We start from the raw sequence: 17,108 nt of genomic DNA, 5'->3' as shown, positions 1-17,108 counted from the left end.
TGCAGGCTCAATGTGGTGAAGAGTTACAGCGCAACTAATTCTCAGCTGTCTTTACCCCATCTGCCCACCTGGCAAACACACGTGAAATCCAGCTTCCTTCGCATGATTTTGATGTTGTTTTCTTTTGTTTCCCCTTTTTATTTTCAGCCTCGTTCAAGCCAATCCAGAGGTTGCCATGGATTCTATTGTGCATATGACCCAGCACATCTCACCCACACAGAGAGCCGAGGTGGTCCGTATCCTGTCCACTATGGAGACGTCAGCCTCCTCCTAGTGGGAGCCTCTCCTCCCTCCCTCCCTGCCTGACTGAATCACAGTTCTGGCCACCACCACAGCCAGAGGAGCCAGGCTCAGCCGGGCCTACTCCTGACTGGGGCCTGCGCTGGAAACTGAGGCTTGAGCAGCCAACATGATGGCCCTTGGCACCTGCCAGGTTACAGATGAACCGTTGGCGATGATTATCACTAAGCAAGAGTTCAGATGACTGACATCATTTATGACATTTTGTAGATTGCCTTACATGTATGCTAGTGTTTAGATAAATCAGTGTAATTTGTATTCAAGTGCAATTGAAAGATGACTAAAGAAATATCTAGTGACTAATATGTAATGACATGTTTGGAGTTTACACAGTTGGCTCAAATGGATGTTTATGCTTCCATGATAATCAGTGACACAGTGCGCACAACAATAAATGTAGAGGGATGTTGTCATATTAAAATGCACCTTGGTTAGTGACATACCGTACGCTTGTTAAGATTTGCAAGTGTTTTGATGACCAGCTCGACAATGACGACACATTGCTCGGGGCATTAGCAAGAAAGCGGGTTTTTAAACTCCAAAGTATGGAGCACTTAGTTACTGAATAAAGATAGGGGGCACTACAACAGATTAGGAAAGGAGAGCCCATCAGGGAGCAGGGACAAGGTCCTTTTAGACCCCGACTCTTTCACGGTTACCCTGCAGTGAGCAATGGGCAGCTCGCCTCACAACAAAACCACAGCTGTCCCTTCTGTTCTCACTCACACAGCACACACATGCTGCTTTACATGCACTTTACTGCTAACTGTTCCCTTACATTGCATCTAGAATCAAACCTGCACAGTTGGCATACAGGCATACACACACATACGTGCAAGTGATACAAAAAGAGATGATAATAGTTTAAATGGGAATTAATAATGGTACTACACAGAGTGTATAGCATGCTTCTTTAGAAAAATAGTCTTTTCACCTTTGGGTAAATTTTTTGTTTGTTAGGGTTTTGTTTTTTTTTAACAACTATTGTGTTGCTTCTAAAACCAATTATTGAAAGTTGAGGGGTTTTTAGTTTTGTTTTTTTTTTTCTTTCTTTAATTTTTTTTTTTAAACTAAAGAAATATTTTTGAATTTACAACTGTTAGATGGCTGAATCATTCATGTATGAAAATACAAAGGCAACCATTCACTGGACTTATACTGTACATTACATGTCAGCTATGTTGTCTAATTTTACTGTCATCAAAACTTTTACTGTCATCCACATTAACTATTCTATTTAAAGTTTCTACTTTTGTGTATATCAAATTATTTTTAATATTCATTTTTGAAAACAATGTTTGAATTGCATATTCTCCTCTTGAGTTTTTTTTTTTTGTTGTTTGTTTGTTTTTTAAAGACTAATGGCGAAACAGAACCATCATGTTGAATTCAATCCTATAGAACACTGTGTCATATGTTCTGCTAAAAAAAGCAATGTTAGCAATGTGAAATGGCTTGATGCTCAATGCTGTGCCTTTTTATATGCCTACGTGAACATGTTGTCCAGTTGCTTTATAAGTAACTGGTTGTTTCCAATACAAGGATGAAGAAGTATTTACAGTGATGAACTCTAAATGTGTCTGCAAATTTAATAAAGCTTACCGAACTTAGATTGAGTTGTAATTGTGCAGAACTTTAAAAATCAGTGTTTTTGTTACATGAAAAAAAAAAAACTAAAGAAAGTGGTTTTAACAAAAATCAAGTTTCCAAGAATTTGCAGTAATTTAATTTGTCAATTATTTTTTACATATTGATGATCCTTGGGACAGATAATCACATCACTGGAAGCCTCATTAATTTCAGCAGTCAGAGCAAAGTCTATTACTCTGGGGAGGCATTTTCTGATCAGTCGAAAATGATAGTCTTCCCATTCTTCAGTCTACAGACGATTAAAGTTGCATTTTCTTCCTGGCTTTTAAACTTCAACAGTCTTAAGGAGGATGAAACATCAAACAAATATTGAGGGATCTATCTCATCCTTTTTGTCTCCTTCGTTCGTATCATCCCCCTGGCTCTGTCAACTCTATTACCATCCTACCAACAAATATGTAAGACAAATTGAGTTGCATGCACCCAATACCCACCACAATTATAGGAGGCCCAATAAGAGAATGAGTCATTTGGCGGTATAATTGGAAATGTGCCTTGCTTGGTCTCTCTGGTCTCCCAGAGGGTTTTGCTCATTTGTGGTGGCATGCTAGGCTGGCTAATTCTTCTTCTAATCACTGACAAACTGCAGAATCAGGTTGCTCCTCAACCATTGAAGTGGAGAGAAGAGGTTTGGTGGGTGAAACTTGCAAGAAACTGCTTAATGTCCTTTCTCTAGTTTACAATTTGGGCCTGTGTTGATTCACAATACAAAAAAAAAAACAAAAAAAACAATTAGTCACATCAACAGTCTTGAAACATTTGTTTGGCCTCCAAAGAAATACTTTAAATGTAACAATAAAACCAAGCTCATGTTGAATTTAGATTTAAAAAAATTTTTTTTAATTTTTATTCCATTTGCTAAATCCCCATGACGGCTGGTTTCAGGCAGAACTGTTACAAAAATGGAGGAGAGAGCAGCGAGAAATATTAATGGGAAAAAAAGGGACAACATCAGTTCTGTGATGAGATTGAAATGGAGGCGTTAAGATAGCGCAGAGGGAAGACTCAATCATGCATCTGAGGCGACCATAATTCCACATCCATGCGTCTCAATGACTTGACAGCACTTGAGAGACAATGCCTGTGACCCATTTGCAGGATTCCAATTAGTGGGGTGTATGCAACAGTTGAGATGAAAAGCGAACAGGGTCTTTACAGAGCCCCAGGGCTGTCTGATTATTGCCTGAAAACAAGAGTCTTTTGCCCGTGACAAAGAGTAGACCGACACAGAGGGAGCGCCAGGACCCAGCTGTCCTCCTTCTCTCCAGGCTGAAGATTCTGTCCGTCTGCCTGCTCCTTCACGTTTCAACCTTATTGCAAAGTGTATAGCGGCACAGTCACACTAAGAGACTTTTCAGATGTGTCTTATGACTCCAGTAAATGTTGGTAGAGTCCCCCGAGTCTGGGATAGAAACGGATGACGCCTGGGTCATACGCCTGTATCTATTATTTCAAGGCAACTTCGTTTTACATGATACCATTCATGGCCCTATAGCAGCCTCCAAAATATTTTTAATCTCCAAATAATGACAACTGATAAATTATTCATACTATCCCGAAAGTATATTTTCACAATATGTGAGTAAATATGATGTAAATCTATTTTTAGTGGGCTACTACCATGTATATTAACATAGCGATATAATTCAAGTTGTACATAGTATACTTATTAAAAGTGCCCTATTTTGAAATACATTGGTAATTGGGTTTAATTGTATTTTCCATAACTGTAATAAATCTTGAAAAAACCATTTAAATTTGATTACTACTTTAAGTAAAACTTTAATTGGTGTATTATATGTAATTTTACCACATATATTTTAATTTGTACTTACCTTAAGATACCTATTAAAAGTGCACTCATTTAAAAAGCATTTTTAATTGTGTTTTTCACAAGTGTGCCTGTCCTAATGTAAAGTTAGTTTAAATATTACTTTTTAAAAGTACATGCTTAATTAGTGTATTATATGTAGTTTCACAACATACTAATTTTGCTGAACTAATAGAATCACATTTGCATTGAACTTAAGATCTATATTGTTATACTTTTTAGTATACTATATTATATACTAATATATACTATATTATATCATATTGCACGTAAATCAACATGTTGAATACCGATGCATTAATAGCAACTTACTTCACATGGATATGAGAGCAGTCCATTTTCATTCAGTTTAGTGCTCCCTTATAATTTGATCCAACACTACGAGTCCCAGACTAGCTGGGTTTAAGGTAGACCTCTAATGGGAAGTAAAACACTGATGTCAAACTATCGCCTTTGTTTGCATATAGTTTTATGATGGTGTTGCTTTTGAGTGAGATTACCCCATGCAGGTCAGGCTTTCAGGATTTATAATGTTTGATAGACCTACATTATGAAGGGTAAACCAAACTTCTGAAAAGCAATTTTCATCAATAGATCAAAATTGAAAATAAATGATGTATTGTATCTTTAATGCGAGGAGGCCAGCCTGCAGAATAGTCAGGCAGTGAATCTCTCCAGGGGCACGAAGGCAGCCTGTCAGCCAGCTGCATGAGAGGCTTAATCTCCGATCCGCGTTTGAAATGTGCCACAAGGGTCAAAGATTACAGCACCCTGTGATTATCACCACATAATGCATACATTCTCATTCTGCCAGAGCTTGGTAAACATCGGCTGAGGACTCACTGAACACCAGGATGACAGAGAGGAGGGATAATTCACAAGAAGACAAACCAGCTGTAGACAGAGGACAAAGGACATCAGGACAAGACGGAGGTCTGAAGTTATCAGCTCATCATTAACAAAATGTTTTAATCTTGACTTCACGAAAAAAAAGTTGTTTTAAATGGTGTGAATGAACACATCCACAAAGTGCCTCATCACATGCTGTCAGCAGTCTGCTATTCATCATCAAGAGTAAATCAATATTATCCTGTAGCTGAGTGCACAATAACTAGCTTGCTATCTGTCCTAATTCTGCTGCTCATGCAGGAACAGAAACATAACTTAGCCAATATGAACAATAATATACAACAAGCTCCCCGTAGCTGAGCATTGCAAACCAGGTGGATCTGCTCCTTGTACCATGCAGCCACTCCTCCCATCTCCTCTCATCCCTCCCCCCCTGTCCCGACATTAACATTCATGGAGCCACTGGAGTGTGGCGAGCCACGTACATCAAGCCAACGACGAGATGCAAGGAATGGGGGGGGCTGAATAGAGCTGGTGGAGGAAGGGGCGGGGGGTGTGGGGGTGTGTGTGGTGGTGAAGGTTGCTCAGTATGGGATTGTGGGAAAGGTCAGCAACCAAGGTGCCACATCTCTAGTCATACATCACAATTATTACTGTAGGTCATTGACTGGTATGGAAATTATAGGAGAAGAGCCACATAGCATGCTGAAAGAGTGGGCAAGTCCGGGCCGGAAAGAAGTCCCTGTCGACTGTTACTGTATCTCTCTGTAAATGTCAGTAAAAGTATAGCTTAAACCATGCTGGCGCCACGACTCTAGGGATGGCAAAGTCAGTCTGTTGGTCCACCACTTTGGGTCAGACTAAAACATGTCCCAATAACTTTTGGATGGGTTGCCATGAAATTTTGTACCTGCATTCATTTTCCCCAGAAGATGAATCCCTCTGACTTTGGTGATTCCCCGACCTTTCCTCTAGCGCCAACATGAGATTAAGATTTTTGGTTTTTATACGACTATCTTAAAAACGCTGGACGAATGATGTGAAATTTGGTATAGACATTCATGGTGCCCTGCAGATGAATTGTCATAACTTTGATCCCCAGACTTTTTATCTAGCACCATGGTCGGGTCAAAATTTGACTTGGTTTATGACCAAACATCTGCAAAACTAATGACACTCTCTGTCTGAGCTGTACTTGTGTTTACTGCCAATTATGCAAATGTTAGCATGCTAAACTTAGATTGTAGGAATTGTTAACATTATGCTTTCTAAACACCACCATGCTAAGATAGTGGTTGTTAACATGCTGATGGTGCCTAAGCACAGTGTAACAGAGTTGCTAGCACGGCTTGCAGGCTCCTACCTAAGTGAGCATTTCTTGATTTTGCACTCTCTCCTAAACACATCTGTGCAATATCGTAAATGGGGGTGTATACATTTTTAAATGTAGAAGTTTTTTTTGTTCCCTATAATTTTCACCAACAGCCATAGTCACTTGCTGGTATATGAAAATTAGTAGACACTTAATAGTTACTTGACATTCATGTAATATGTTGTACCTCTGCGAATCATATTTGTGTTCCTATGTGGTCATCATCTTATGAAAGCACGGATAGAGCACTTTGCAGTTAGTGGTGCTATTTTTAACCTTATATACAGCAACCAAATCTGTGTCAAAATGCCAAAAGTACATGCATGTTAAATGAGTGGTGGGCGGCCGTGTATTAATATGCTGCAAAGTTTCATGTCTTTCCCATTTAGCATATACTGATTAATTGATGGCTTCAAGACTACACTGAAGAACATGCAGTCTGCTATGAGTTATGGTTTGCACAGAGTTGCTGACTAAAAGAGTTTAACTGAATGCAAACATCAGTCCAGCAGTGGCCCATTTTGAGAGGTGTGCCAAATTAAAATGCATGCATTACAGGCGTATCAGTGGAGCATGGAAAGCCAACTCCCTACGGAACTGTTGGTTTACTGCTACTCACAGGGCCTGTGAAATGGCTGGATTTGTGGACCAGTGTCCTCTGGCTCTGAAGGACAAAAGCAGCCAACCAGGGAAATCATTGTGCTTGACAACATAGTGTAGTGTCATCGAACAGTGTTGGTGACTGATAAAGGTGTTGCTGAAAGGAAGCATCAACCTTCTGCGTGTTCTCTCTTTGTCTCAGCGCTCCTACTACAATTACTAGATACAAAGTGATTTGAAAGAATTTGGTGTGAAACATGTGTAGGGTTATTTGTGTAAAACCACTCAGGGACAGAATAACTCTGCATACCTCAGTAGAACATTGTATTTCTTAAGACTGTTTTGCATGTTGTTTTTTTGTCTCCTCTTCGTTTGCTATGTAAAGCAAAAGCTATTGTAAAGCTATTATCAAAAGCAAGGTGATAAATCCTTGATTTCATGGACTGGTAGTGATATTGCTTATAATCATTACCACTTATCAGGTCATCATGAACAAAACTGGCTGCTGTTCGTCAATTTCCATTACAGGTGTGGACTGTTACTGTCTCCTCAATTCTAAATGATCACAATACCAAGCTTTGCCAAGGTACATGTAGATCCTCGAATAACTCAAAGTATTTTAGTATGTTCATCTTACTCTCTAAAACTTAACAGCAAATGAAACACTGATTAAAATCTTAACGAGCGTATCTGCCTTGGTTTTTGTGAGACAACGACTTGTCAATATCTATAACATGCTGAAATCTTCTCAGCACTTGGCTTTTACAGATTAAGCACTGCAGGAGAAGAAAGTAGGTGGGGAACTCTTATGATTCTGTCCTCTTCAACTTTAATCAAAAGTACACTGACATGCTGCAGCCCCCCCTTTCATAATAATGGGCCGCTAAAAATTCAGGAGGCAGGCTCCACATCAATCACTCGCCAGATTTGAGTCCAATGCAATAAATATGTAAATGAGGAGAAGCCAATGTCTCATAGCTTTGAGATCAGCGCAAGGAGAAAAAAAAGGAAAAAACTGTATTAATTGCCCATGGCCAGAGGAATCCTATTACTGTGGGCATTGATTATAAAATTGTATGTGTGAATGATTTTCATGCAGAAAGTGGCCTCGAGCAAAAAGTGAAGAAAGACTCAAATTAGCTAGCAAACTGGGCCAGACTGTGCATGTGAATAAAAGGAAACAGCAACCACAAAATGTCAAATGCGAAATTAAGTTCAAATAAGATTTAGATTTATTAGATTTAGATTTAGATTTAATGAGATTAGAAAATAAAAATGATTTCCACCTCAAATTACAATAGAGTATTTTCCAGTCATAATATTTGTTCATGTGTAAAGTTGAACTCATAATCATTTTTTAATTCAATTGCCATCACTGTTTTTTTGTTTTTTGTCTTTTGTTTTTTTTGGAGAATGAGCCAACCAGTTCAGATGACTCTACCTAAGAACGTTGTCTTGTTTTGTGAAGAACAATAAGGAGATTAGCTGCAGGCACCTAACCATGTAGCTGTGAGCCAACTCAAGTGTCAGGCCTCAGTACTCAGTGTGTCCATCTGGCCACGAGTCAGCTGATTACCGCTCAGCTCTCTTGTCTTTCCACTTCATTTGTTTGACAAAAGCAGTCAGATTTGACAAAATACAAAATATGTCAAAATAAACAAGAAACTTTTACTCCTGGACAGTGGTACCCAAAAACATGTGGGTCAAGCCCTAGAAAGATTTGCTATATTGGCCCCAGTATTTCTGGACACATACTTTTGGACTCAGCCGAATTAGTTTTGTAGTAAAAGTGCACAAATGACTCCTCAGAGGACAAATAACCTTTATTTCACATGGTTTATCCAACAGTCGCCATAATCACTGTCAGATAGATTTAAATTGATTTGCTGGCCTCCTGTTTGACTTGCAGATCTCTCTCTTAATCAAGGCATTTTGTTCAGATAAACAGGGATTAGGTTGATTAACAGCATAACATTATCTCCCAACAGAGAAGGAAACATTTAAACATGAGAGGCTTCATAGGCTTTAATTCAAAAAATGTGAAAATACATTTTAGTATATATATTTAGAATTCTATTTAGAACTCTATTGCATAGCTGTGGTTGTTGATCGTTGGCATCCCTTCACCATTTTTAAAATAATATAGTTAATTATTATTGTATGTGATATATTTAATCACCATTGTAAGACTCCCATGGCTGTTACTTTCCTACTTCACTTGATGTCATTCTTTCTTTTCCATGCACCTTTAACGCAGTTCGGTGGATAAGTAGGTGATGACTATTGATAAATGAAAATACATCAGCTACTCACCACACTGACCAACAGCTGGCAACAGGAAAACAATGCACAGAACTAAAATGAGATGCATTTCATACAATGACCACAAAATTGTGATCAAGAACATTGCTGAGAATACCTCCACGTGCTGAGTTTGTCTTAGCTGCGTCCAGTTACTGGTTAAAATAACATTTTTAATGTAAAGTCATGAGAAGTAGTGAAAGTTACTCTACGATTTTATCTAACTAGCTTCGCTGCTTCAAGTTAAGCAAGTTGAGCTCTGAAGCCCAGACAACCTCAAGTTGTAGCTTTCCATCTAATGTACTTACCTGGTCTATCCAGTAAGAAATACCTTGGAAGAAATGACTATACAGCAATAGGCAGTAGTAGCAATATTGAAATCAGGTCCAAGGGGGACTAATGTACCTGTTTGTCTGAGATTTGGAAAAGAGACATTTTCAACTTTGACCTCACTGTTCAGAACAATTTCGAACAACTAAAAATGCCCTGTTTTATAAAAGTGATTTTCTTGGGAATGACCGAATATTGAAATATAATTAAGGAAATATAATTCCACTCCTGCTTCTCTCTGCGAGAATTTTCAGTGACTCTTACAGTTCTAGTAGGACCAGCATCAAAACTGACCACAAAATTTGAGAAATTACTTTCACTCAAATCTAACAACTGCACCTTCCGTTTCACATGGGATGTAGAAATGCCATGGGGGCCTCAGTTATGTAACAAAACAGTTATTGTTTATACATAACAAGGAGTTTAAATTATAGTAAGTATTAGTGGGTAGTAGATTTCAATATAGCGTTGAAAGTAAACAGAACTGTGGCAATACAAATAATCTTCTACAACCACCAGCTGGTGAAGGTAGTGTATGTGCCCCAAGCTTTCCTCAAATAGCAGGTGGCCCCCAAATTTTATTTACCTGACTGAACTCTATTCAGGAAGTCCAAATGTATCTCTCAACAACAAAGTGATTTTATTTACAGAACAATTTAGGGATTAGCTTTGCAAGGGATACGTCTGATTATATCTAGATTTTTTTTTTTTTTTGTCAACAAATCCCATGAAAAGCCCAAAACCAACAAGGAATTGATCCTACTTACAAGTACTGCTTCTGTAGCCTGTTCCTCTGTGCCAGAGGTCTCCATTTTGTCTAAAAGCCCTCAGTATCAGGGAAAACACATCAGTGAGCCAGATTGTTGCACTGAGTGACATGTTCCTTCATTACCATCAACATGTATTATTTTGAGGATACCCCTCACACGCTGGCCTGCTGCCATAAATACTCATTAGCACACCAGATGTGGATTAATCCGATACTGTAAATGGTGTCCAACAACCAGACTATTTACTCCACTGTGAACGTTTGTTGAAAACATTTTTAAAATGAAACTATATACTGTATGTGACCTGTTTATCACAAAGACTAAGTCTTCCCAAGGGATCAGTGGGCTTGGGACTGTCACTGAGTACTGAGAGATGAACTAACTTGTTGTTGGTTGTTGTTGTCGTTGTTGTTGTCGTTGTTGTTGTTGTTGTTGTTGTTAGCTCTTAGTATTTGAAGAATATCTTTATGAATTCAGTTCAATATGTAAAAAAAGAAAACAGGAGAAGAAAATTTAAAGCCCCCGGGTACAAATAACATTTGGGTCTTAGCTTTTTGTAGTGTTGTGTGTTCTTTCCTCACAGTTCTGAGCAGACCTCGGCCACTTTTATAAACTCAACAGCCCATCAACATTTGCAAAATGACTCAGAAATGCTGACCAATTGCCCCTGGATTTGTAGGTTTATTGATTACTGGCTAGTTGCCTCGTCTATATTAGCCAGCAGTGTCAGTAACAACACAATGAGACGCTCTGGCTTCGTTGATGCTGCAGCAGAAAGAGAACCTGCAAACATCTCTCCTTGTCAAGATGTTTACAGTTGTAGAGCTCTGGATAAAAGGGCTATCATTTAGCAGTCTGTGACAGTAGAAAATACCCAGTGTTGCAGCCATTAACCACAGGTCAAAAAACAGCCTGATTTTGTATGTAAGACCTAGAGTTTAACTTAGTGAATCCAAAAATAGCATCCAAATATTTTTTGAAATGATGGGGATTTTGAGGTACGAAATTCTCTCTCTTCTATGAGACAGCCAATCATGATCCACTAAATCCAACAACGTCAAGTTATCATTTTTATGATATTTAGCCAAAGCGCCACCATTTTTATTTGTGTAGGGCTGCAACTAACAATTCTTTTCATTATGAATTAATTCTATGGATTATGTCGATTATTTTTCTATATTGTTCAACAATCGTTTGGTCTATAAAATGCCAGAAAATAGACAAGAATGCCTTTCACAGTTTCCTGAAGCCCCAGGTAATGTCTTTCCTGAGCAAAACCCAAAGATATCCAGTTTACCATGATGTAAAAGCTAGAACCTCACATCCGAAAAGCTAGAACCAGAAAATGTTTGGCGTTTTATTAGAAAAAAGTCTTAAAGTTTAAAGTCTTAAACAATCAGTGAGTTAGCAGAGTAGTTGATGATTAATTTTCTGTTGATCAAGTCGTCAGTTAATCAGTTTATTGTTTCAGCTCTAATGCAGTTGCATTGCGTGTGTTTGTGTGTGTGTGTGTGTGTGTGTGTGTGTGTGTGCGTGAGCTTGTCTGTGTGCACGTGTGAGTGTGTTTGTGTGTGTGTGTGTGTGTGTGTGTGTGTGTGTGTGTGTGCTTGCGTGTGTCTCAGATAGTGTATTACCATTTTAAATGCCCTGGACACAGAAATACAGACCATATTGTGAAATATGATGCTTGCAAGGAAAAAAACAAACAAACAAAAAAAACAGAAAAATTATCATTTCTATGATACGCAACAAATTAAGGAAAACTTACTGTTTCAACCCATAATAAGCTGCTGTCAATCATTTAAGCACACATATGAAAATAAAGCAGATATTTACTGGTGTGTCTCAATAATATAGCAGAGACAAAAAATAATTGCAAATCATTGTATACATAGTGATCTTGTTCACTATCATTGTGAGACAGTTGTGTAGGTCTGTTTAATTCTGAGTATGTATATTTCTTAAATATCTGAGTCATGCCATTTGAAGATACTGCCACTGCTTCCATCAGCTTTGAGATTATGGTGTTTATGAAACTTACAACACTGTTACATAGTGTACAGGTCTGGAAATACATATTTGTATCCTGAAGGGGTTGATGTACCCCCCCACACACACACACACACACACACCCACCCCCAATCAACAACAAATAACAATTATGAATATGTGTTTTATTATACAGTGAATGGTCCTAAACATCGGTCTCATAAACTTGATCGGGACAATCATGTATTATCTCATGGAAAACATTGCTGCTGCTGCTGGCAGTGCATGAGACCATCAGTGTAAATAATTTGACATTCGGATCCAAAAAGAAAGAAAAAAAAAAACAATCTGATTCTTGGGTGTTGGGCTAACTGAGCTGGAAAAAACACTTTTTACTCAGGTATCCTCAGAGAATTAGAAGAACTGAACCCTTAAAAACTGATGCTTCTCACAACTAAAGGTGCAGGATTCATGCTGTACTTTCATTTGGCAAAAGAGTTTTTTAGTATTTTCGGCTGGGGAGGGGTAGTTTTTTTGTTTAATGAGGACATAATACAAAGTAGCACAGTGAGCGAGCACATAAATAGAACAGCTACAAAAGTTTGGTCTGTTTGCATTAAATGGTTTGTCCATCTGTATCAAGAGGTTGTATACAGCTGAAATTCAAACCCCTAAACATCGGAGCTTTAAGTAAACAACTGACTGTTCTGTACAATTGTCCGTTATTCTCTATATAAGGTTGGACTTGTGTCATGTTAAAGTCAAATCATTTTCTAGTACATATAAAATTTTCAGATCTATAAAGATGTCCTTTTGAAGGCAAACGTGCTGAACATCAAATAATTAAAAGACATGCCTGGCAAATAAAAATAGACCAAAACAATGCTTCCACGGTCCTGAGAGAGGTTTTTGGTCAAATGTATTAAACGTCACAATCATAATCTGTTATTAAATGATAAAATCTTTTATTACACGTGAACTCGTGGATAGAGGGTGCTGTTTGTCAGTATGTGTAAAACACTGAAATGTGGTAAAAAGGCTGCCATGCACCTTCACATCAACATTTTAAGGACAATTATGTCAAATATGTTGCAGAAAATCTTTTATAATCACTAAAAAAAAACAACAACGACAACAACAACAAAAAACACTTTCTGCAGCCTATAAATGCATTGGTTTATTGCTTGAGCTGTGTGGCCCACCATTATGAATGTATTAAGGAGTCAAATTCGCATGGATTTTTTAAAACCCATCTATTGATTGGCTAGTCAATAACAATTCTACCGACGTACAAATATAGAGATTTGTAAATAGTTAAATAGAGCTTAACAGAAATGCAGGCAAATAAATAGATAAATAAATAGATAAATAAATAAATAATACATACATACATAAAAGTACATCTAAAAAAAAAAGAAAAAAGCACTGATTTGCCTTCAAAATCCAAGTGTGCCTTGTAGTTCGGTTTTAGCTGGATTACCAGACAGTGCCCTCGCTCATTTCCGAGGAGGGCTGTGACAGCTGGTTGGTGTATCCATTGTCACTGAGAGACACAGTGGTGTAGGGTGTGCTGGGGCCACACATCTCACTGGAGATGCTGTGCATTGAGCCCGGTCCATTGGGCTCCGGACTGGGCGAGTCCGCAGGATGACGGGATACTGTGTCAGAGAAGCACTGCACCTCTCCTGGACAGTGGTGGCCCGGATGGTGGTGGTCTATGGCTCCTAATGGGGTGCCGGCGGGGACAGAGGAGGGCACAAAGCCCAAATCTGCTGGAGTCTGAGCCTGGACCGATGGAGGGCCTTGGAAGTACACATAATTCCCCCCTGAGCCATAGTATTCACCAGGATAATCTGTGTTCATAAAAAGAGCTGGATTAGTGCATGGGCTGTGTCTGAATTTAAAGAAAAAAATATGAACAACATGAACTGAATTTTTTATGCTGATTTTTTTTCCTTACATTTTTAAGATGTTGTCAAATCAACAGAAAAAGAAAACACCCTCAATACAAGATGACTCGAATTAATTGTAGTGAATAGGCGTCTTGAAGATGCAGATTTCACTCAAAAGACTATCAACTTCGAATCAGGGACGTTATCAGTCCTTTATCCCCCAAGCACCGCTCACCTCCATAATAGGAGAAGTGTCCCAGCTCCCCTGGTTCCAGTCTCTCTCCCAGCGCTCTCATCCTCCTCGGGCTGCGGAAAAACACGTGCCTCCGCGCGCTCAGAGCGCTCAGCTGCTTCATGCGTCTCTCTTTAGACCTCCGATTTTGGAACCAGACCTTTAGGACACAGAGCCAGCGTTAGACAAGATGAGCGCCGTGGACGGGCACGAGTGGGAAAGGTAGGCTCACTGCAAAGAAAAGACGTCCTCCTCTACCTGCTCATGCCTCGCAAGGGCCAGGGCCATTCAGGTGTCACGGCAGCATTTCTGAGCTGCAAAAATATTCGGGCTGAATCGGACTATTTCGTGACAATGGACCCCTTAAAGATTATGAAATTTAAACAAACTTGGGTTAAGTTTTCAGACTTCTTTTGCGCTCAAGTCAAAAATGATGCTGATGAACTGGACTGAGGGTTTGCTTGGTGCTAAAATGTATGCGTAAAAGGCGGATTTGGGGAAGATGAGCCGGTTCCTAGCAGACCGAAACACCATTCGCTTTTAATGCATCTCGACGTGGAAGGCAATTCATCAGGGGGGCTTTTTAAAAGTGTCCATGGACCTCAGAGCTGAGTGAGTCCTGCTTTTAAAGGGCTGTGGGAGCGCAATGGGAGTAAAGATTAGGGGGGAACAAAATACAGAAATTGTTTTGTTTTTTTTAAAGGTGGGGGGGGTCTGCAGAGCTTTATGGACGGATGTCCTCAGGGTGTCTGCAGGACGTGGAGTGTAAAAATGCCCAAGAGCCATCAGCAACTTTTGCTTGTGTGTGTCCATAGGAGCTGGTGAAGGCGCTGTTGTGGTGTAAAATGTGCGCTCGTGACTCGACTCCCTGTCACGTCAGTCCTTTGGGCGCGTGTTAACCTGTTCGGACACTGCCGACCGCCGTCTAGATTTGGTTGGCGCCCAGCTGTCCGATAATGGGTCTAGATGGTTAATAAATACACTCTCTGTCAAGCCCCCCCCCCCCTCCTTGTTCCCTTTTGCTTGTTACCTGGATGACTCGCATGTTGAGGCCGGTCTCCCGCGACAGCTGCTCCCTGATGTGCCTGGTGGGCTTCGGCGTGGCCGCGAAAGCCGCTTTCAGGGTCTCCAGCTGCTTGGCTTTGATCGTGGTCCGGGGCCCGCGTCGCTTCCCGACGGCACCCTGCTCGTCATTCTCGTTGCTGCACGCGTCCTTGTCGGACAAATGTCCCGTTTCGGAGTCCTTCCCGTCGTCCTGCGGGTCCTGGGAGTCCGGGGACAGACTGGGGTCGCTGCACGTCGTGACTGTCAACGAGAATGAGGCAGGCAGTGGGTTAGCACTTTCAGCTACGCGTTTACAGCGCCCGAGAGTCTAAATCCCACCTGCAAAAATAGGGACAATTTTAAAGCAAGTCATTGATACAGGAGCCAAATGATTTCAGTGTTATTGAATAGTCAACACTGGCGGTACGAGATTACTCAGAGGAAGACACACTGGGCAATTTGGACTAGAAATTATTTGCTAGGAATAATAATAATAATAATAATAATAATAATAATAATAATAATAATAATAATAATAATAATACCCACTGCAGCCTTGATTTATTAAGCATTTGATTTAGAATTGTACAATACTGCCTGACTGGCTTGACAAACATATAATCACCCGAAAGGAGGATGGTGTCCTTCCCGTTGCTGTTTTGATAGTCCTCTTTACAGACGAACTTGAATTCGTCCAGGACGTACAGTTCCTCTCCCGTGGACAGCTGCTTGTTGCACATCACGCAGGTGAAACAGTTCAGGTGAAACACTTTACTCCGGGCTCTGCGGACAAGATCACTGGGTAAAATCCCCTGGGCGCAACCGCCACACTTGGTCCCAAATCTCCTGTTCATGGGGGAGAGCAACGGTCAGGGGGAAAGTTTCAGTGCAGACGCAACACAACAGTGCCTCCGACGCGGGCGGTAAAATCTACGCAAATTCTACTTCAGGCTACCGGTCCACGAAGACACCGGGGACTGTTGTCAAGTGGTCCGAGTGCAGTTCATCTTACATGTTTGATATTAAAAAAAAACTACAATTTTAGTCGGATCCCACACGGAGCTAAAGTCTAACCGGTGGCCTCGTCTGAGGTCAAATGCATAGAACGTGAAAAAACGATGTAAGGCACAGTAGTCTGATTATGAGTGGGGTTTGTGCGCGTGTGTGTGTGTGTGTGTGTGTGTGTGTGTGTGTGTGTGTGTGTGTGTGTGTGTGTGTGTGTGTGTTTCGTGTTTTTTAAATTTACTTTTTTTGTGATTCAAGAAAAAAAAAAAAAAGGTAATTGCCACATGGCCTTGAATAGGTATCAGCGCCCACAGTAAAGGTCCCATCAGCGTTTTGGGATCAATACTCGAACATTTGTATTTTTCTCGCTTTTGCAACTCAGGCTACCGTGTCCTGTCAAATCCCTTCTTTCTTTCTTTCTTTCTTTTTTTTTAATTGTCTGAATAAAAATTTGATTTGATCACAGTTGCATTTTCTCCGGGTTTTTTTTTTTTCTGTTTTTTTGTTTTGTTTTTGTTTTTTAAACCACGCGCACCTTGGATGCTTACCTAAAGAAGTCATTCTTACAATACAGTCTCCCCTCGCGTGAAAAACACTTCTCTGTCAAACTGCATTTGCAATCGCAGCACTGGACGCATTTGGCGTGCCACGGTCTATCCAAAACTTTGAGCAGGAACCTATCCAGAATAGGCTTTTCGCAGCTGGCGCACTGAAGCATCGTCTGGGGTTATTCCCTGCCCAGTGTGTGGGGTAAACACTCGGCGTCTTTCCTCCAACGCGTCGGTGTTGACTCGCTCGGGTACGATCCAGGACATCCACGGTTATCCGAACTAATCGCGGCAACTACGTCGCCATGCGTGAGATCAGATGCAGCTCTTCTGCTCCACGGGACAACAATCCACATGTGGCTGACAGCTCCAGACGAGAGGTCAACTGTGGAAAG

At 40.2% G+C, this 17,108-nt stretch overlaps 2 protein-coding genes across 8 annotated transcripts in view; one reads left to right on the top strand and one right to left on the bottom strand.

Annotated features, from left to right (window-relative positions):
- The window catches only part of acaca (acetyl-CoA carboxylase alpha), a 36,782-nt gene extending 34,872 nt beyond the window's left edge, over positions 1-1,910 (top strand). For all 7 annotated transcript variants that reach the window (XM_040151254.1, XM_040151252.1, XM_040151253.1 and 4 more), the window contains one exon: positions 148-1,910. In XM_040151254.1, coding sequence (XP_040007188.1) covers positions 148-274 — 127 coding nt within the window. In that variant the 3' untranslated portion in view covers positions 275-1,910. The remainder of the gene's footprint in view (positions 1-147) is intronic.
- Positions 1,911-13,468: 11,558 nt separating this feature from the next.
- On the bottom strand, positions 13,469-16,883 carry LOC120802925 (LIM/homeobox protein Lhx1-like). Its single transcript, XM_040151113.1, has 5 exons — positions 16,714-16,883; positions 15,786-16,006; positions 15,147-15,421; positions 14,120-14,276; positions 13,469-13,845 (listed from the first exon to the last, which is right to left on the bottom strand). Exons 1-5 carry the CDS (start codon positions 16,881-16,883, stop codon positions 13,469-13,471), a joined length of 1,200 nt encoding a protein of 399 aa, XP_040007047.1.
- Positions 16,884-17,108: the final 225 nt, after the last annotated feature.

The sequence above is a fragment of the Xiphias gladius genome, chromosome 17 (genome assembly GCF_016859285.1).
Source record: "Xiphias gladius isolate SHS-SW01 ecotype Sanya breed wild chromosome 17, ASM1685928v1, whole genome shotgun sequence".
NCBI lineage: Eukaryota > Metazoa > Chordata > Actinopteri > Istiophoriformes > Xiphiidae > Xiphias > Xiphias gladius.
The sequence above is the reverse complement of the archived record's forward strand: the minus strand, read 5'-3'. Positions and strand labels throughout refer to the sequence as shown.